Source organism: Sardina pilchardus, chromosome 18 (assembly GCF_963854185.1).
Source record: "Sardina pilchardus chromosome 18, fSarPil1.1, whole genome shotgun sequence".
NCBI classification, from domain to species: Eukaryota; Metazoa; Chordata; class Actinopteri; order Clupeiformes; family Clupeidae; genus Sardina; species Sardina pilchardus.
The window spans coordinates 199,593-204,592 of record NC_085011.1 but is presented as its reverse complement, the minus strand read 5'-3'; the positions used below and the strand labels follow the sequence as shown (position 1 = coordinate 204,592).

The 5,000-nt window shown below is 43.5% G+C and overlaps 1 protein-coding gene across 2 annotated transcripts in view; it reads left to right on the top strand.

The window, feature by feature from the left end:
- The window catches only part of adka (adenosine kinase a), a 96,232-nt gene that overhangs the window by 51,503 nt on the left and 39,729 nt on the right, over positions 1–5,000 (top strand). For both annotated transcript variants that reach the window (XM_062519412.1, XM_062519413.1), the window contains exons 5-6: positions 1,160–1,332; positions 2,474–2,582. In XM_062519412.1, the coding sequence (XP_062375396.1) occupies positions 1,160–1,332; positions 2,474–2,582 (282 nt within the window). The remainder of the gene's footprint in view (positions 1–1,159; positions 1,333–2,473; positions 2,583–5,000) is intronic.

The following is a 5,000-nucleotide window of genomic DNA, read 5'->3' as shown; positions in this document are numbered from 1 at the left end:
ATAGTTAAAAGCGCCTTTGAGTTTCAAAATGTTTGAAGAGGTGGAGCTGCTCCAGTAGATTCTCACACGTGAGATGACTTCGTTTTTCAAGATAATTGATTGGTCAGTAGTCAGTAGGATTAGTCAGAGGGAGGTGATTTTTCACGATTTGAGCTATAAATTAGCACATAACCTGTGTTCACTAATTCATGAATTGGGATAAATGCAGAGACCGAATTTCCCTCACAGGATCAAAAAAGTATATACTTATATGCTAATACTTATAGATGAACTACGACATTCCATAGCTTATGTTGTTGTTGTTGTTGTTGTTGTTGCTTATGTAGGTTAGCAAGACAAACTTGAGAGGTGCAAGTCAGCAAATAAACGAAACATTAGTATACTATTAGTTAATGAACTTAACATTAGTATACTATTATGAGCCTAACAGTAATATACTATTATTTAATGAACTTAACATTGGTATACTATTATGAACCTAACAGTAATATACTATTAGTTAATGAACTTAACATTAGTATACTATTATGAACCTAACAGTAATATACTATTATTTAATAAATGTAACATTAGTATACTATTAGTTAATGAACTTAACAGGGAATGCAGCAACTCTCTCTGAATCCTCCATGCTCCCGGTGTAAAAACGTCACTGAACAGCTGACAGCGCGGCCGCATAAGTAGGCTATCCTATGTGGGTCATGCATTGTTAAGATTGAGATCTTAGTGTAATAATAATAATAATAATAATAATTATAATAAAAAAGGCATGGTCAAAAAGTGTTCTGTTAAGGCCGACGGTGTTCTTTGATAAATTAAAGGCTGTTTATCAAGGAACACCGTCGGCCTTAACAGAGCTCTTTTTGAACATATTCGGTCATCGTGTTTGTAGGCTACGTGAGTACATGTGTAGTCCTACGTGCGGACGGCGGAGGGGGTCGATTTTCGATTAATATTCGAATAGTTGTCATCGATTTTCGAATTGTGTTTTTGGCAATAAGTCACATCCCTAATACTATTATGAACGTAACATTAGTACACTATTATTTGTTGCCTCAACTAGCAGCCATGTCTTGCTGTACTCACACAGCTGATGTTTATACTGTTTGTGCTCTTAACACTGACTCCCCCCCCCCCCCCCCCCCCCCCCCATGCGTAGTGGATGATCCAGAAGCCGCATAAGGTGGCGACGTTCTTCGGCTGCATCGGGAAGGACAAGTTCGGGGAGATCCTGAAGCAGAAGGCCGAGGAGTCGCACGTGGACGCTCACTACTTTGAACAGAGCGAAGAACCCACCGGCACCTGTGCAGCCTGCATCACAGGAGACAACAGGTCTGCAGCACACACACACACACACACACACACACACACACACACACACACACACACACACACACACACACACACACACTACTTTGAGCAGAGCGAACAACCCACCGGCACCTGTGCAGCCTGCATCACAGGAGACAACAGGTCTGCAGCACACACACACACACACACACACACACACACACACACACACACACACACACACACACACACACACACACACACTACTTTGAGCAGAGCGAACAACCCACCGGCACCTGTGCAGCCTGCATCACAGGAGACAACAGGTCTGCAGCACACACACACACACACACACACACACACACACACACACACACACACACACACACACACACACACACACACACACACACACTACTTTGAACAGAGCGAACAACCCACCGGCACCTGTGCAGCCTGCATCACAGGAGACAACAGGTCTGCAGCACACACACACACACACACACACACACACACACACACACACACACACACACACACACACACACACACACACACACACACACTACTTTGAGCAGGGCGAACAACCCACCGGCACCTGTGCAGCCTGCATCACAGGAGACAACAGGTCTGCAGCACACACACACACACACACACACACACACACACACACACGTGGACGCTCACTACTTTGAGCAAAGCGAAGAACCCACCGGCACCTGTGCAGCCTGCATCACAGGAGACAACAGGTCTGCAGCACACACACACACACACACACACACACACACACACACACACACACACACACACACACACACACACTACTTTGAGCAGAGCGAACAACCCACCGGCACCTGTGCAGCCTGTATCACAGGAGACAACAGGTCTGCAGCACACACACACACACACACACACACACACACACTACTTTGAGCAGAGCGAAGACCCCACCGGCACCTGTGCAGCCTGCATCACAGGAGACAACAGGTCTGCAGCACACACACACACACACACACACACACACACACACACACACACACACACACACACACACACTACTTTGAGCAGAGCGAAGACCCCACAGGCACCTGTGCAGCCTGCATCACAGGAGACAGCAGGTCTGCAGCACACACACTGTGCAATGTGTATGGTGACTCCATTGTGTGTGCATTTGTGTGTGTAGGTCGCTGGTTGCTAACCTGGCTGCTGCTAACTGTTACAAGAAGGACAAGCATCTGGACCTGCAGGAAAACTGGACACTAGTGGAGAAGGCAAAGGTCTTCTACATCGCTGTGAGTGTGTACACACACACACACACACACACACACACACACACACACAGATGGCTGTGAGTACACACACTCACACATGGAGTACACTGTCTACTGACACACTTGACATGATTTTCACCATCATCACCATCATCCTCATCACCCCATCCTCTTTGCCATGATGACTGTTAATGAGGCTGTTATGACCTCATTATCAGAATGCTCCTGACTGATTTATGACCTCATCATCAGAACTCTCCTGACTGCATTATGACCTCATCATCAGAACACTCCTGACTGGATTATAACCTCGTAATCAGAACATTCTTGACTGCTTTATGACCTCATCAGACTCTCCTGCATACCGCATTGTCCGTTGAGTTCTATTAGAACGAACGTGGAATACGGCCGCCATATTGGTAGGGGCAACATTCCCCCGTAAATGAATGGAGACCTATGGTGAGCTGAAGGAGTTTTGGGCTATAAAGTCCTCAAAACTCATAAATATTTCAATCGATGGGCATAAATTATATGTCATGGTTACAAGTAGCTAAACTAAGTTAAGAAAACAAAAAGTAACACTATTTACGTGGAGAAAAAATAAACATTTTGATGAGATCAATTCAAAACACACCCAAACTCATTAAAATATATTGTCGGATTTATTTAAATATTTGACATATAATCGTTTCATAAAAAAAACTGACTTTTGGCCGTTTTGATGGTTTAAAATAGGAGATGCCGTCAGTTCTGCCACTTCGAACGTTACCATTTCACTACTACTGTAAGCTGTCTGACAACCAACATTCAAATGACGGCATCTGACAACAGTAACAGGACACAGCTCATACAGATATCGTTTGACAAGTGGAAACATTTGCCTTTACATGACCCCAGAAAATCTAAGGTTTAACAATTCAATTGAAATAGACACTTTTCTGAAGTTATCCTGCCTGGGCTGCTTACGTTACGTTATGCTATGGCAGCAACGAGCTAACAGGTAGGCTAACTTACTTTCATAAAATTAGACAGGTTAAGACTGTATGAATACTATTATAATAAAGTGACTACATGAGTAATGTTACGTTTCAGAATTAATTTGCCTTCAATTCACAACGAAACCATAGTTAACTGACGTGAAATTAGCCTTGCCACACTAGTCAGTACTATTAGCCAACTCAAAACTTGTTCTCTACAAGCCTTTATAGGACTGTCAAATACAACAACAGGAAACATAAACGTGCGATTTTACACGTACAAGGCCTTTCCCATATGTTAAGAAGGCGCTACGATTTGTACAAAGCCCACAGTGTCTGTACTCCGATCATTTCCACTCAGAGACACCTGTTTCTCCATAGGCTTCCATTGATCTATCGGTCGACATTGCCCCTAGCAATATAGGCTTCCATTGATCTATCGGTCGACATTGCCCCTAGCAATATGGCGGCGCTCTTGCCGTACGTTCTAGAGTCCAATACGGTGTCTATGTATGTATGTCTATGCTCTCCTGACCTCTCCTGTCCTGATCGCAACTCACAAGGAAACAGAGCCTCTGCCCAACTCGCTGTTCAGTACTAGTGGAGCCAGGCGTAGTTAGCAAGGGTGTGTGTGAGTGTGTGTGTGTGTGAGTGTGTGTGTGTGTGTGTGTGAGGGAGAGAGAGAGAGAGAGAGAGAGGCTGGCCTCTGCTGTGCTGTCCTAGACTGTCATTACTTTGCTATTGACCTCTCACCATGAAGCAGTAGGCCTCAGGGTCCTCAAAGTCCTGTGGGGTGTGTGTGTGAGTGTGTGTGTGTGTGTGTGTGTGTGTGTGTGTGTGTTGGTAATGGTAATGTTTATGGTGTGTTATGGTTATGATAATGGTAGGTTATGGTTATGGTGCGTTGTGGTTATGATAATGGTGTGTTGTGGTTATGGTGTGTTGTGGTTATGATAATGGTGTGTTGTGGCTATGGTTATGGTAGGTTAGAGTTATGTTATAGTGTGTTATGGTTATGATTATGGTGTGCTATTGTTATGGTGCGTTTTGGTTATTATGATGGTGTGTTATGGTTATAATAATGGTGTGTTGTGGTTATGATAATGGTGTGTTGTGTATGGTTATGATAATGGTGTGCTGTGATAATAGTGTGTTGTGGTTATGATAATAGTGTGTTGTCTATGGTTATGATGATAGTGTGATAGATAGATAGATAGATAGATAGATACTTTATTGATCCCCAAGGGGAAATTCAAGTGTTGTGGTTATGGTGTGTTGTGCTTATGATAATAGTGTGTTGTGGTTATGATAATAGTGTGTTGTGTATGGTTATGATAATAGTGTGTTGTGGTTATGGTGTGTTGTGGTTATGATAATAGTGTGTTGTGGTTATGGTGTGTTGTGGTAATGATAATGGTGTGCTGTGATAATAGTGTGTTGTGGTTATGGTGTGTTGTGGTTA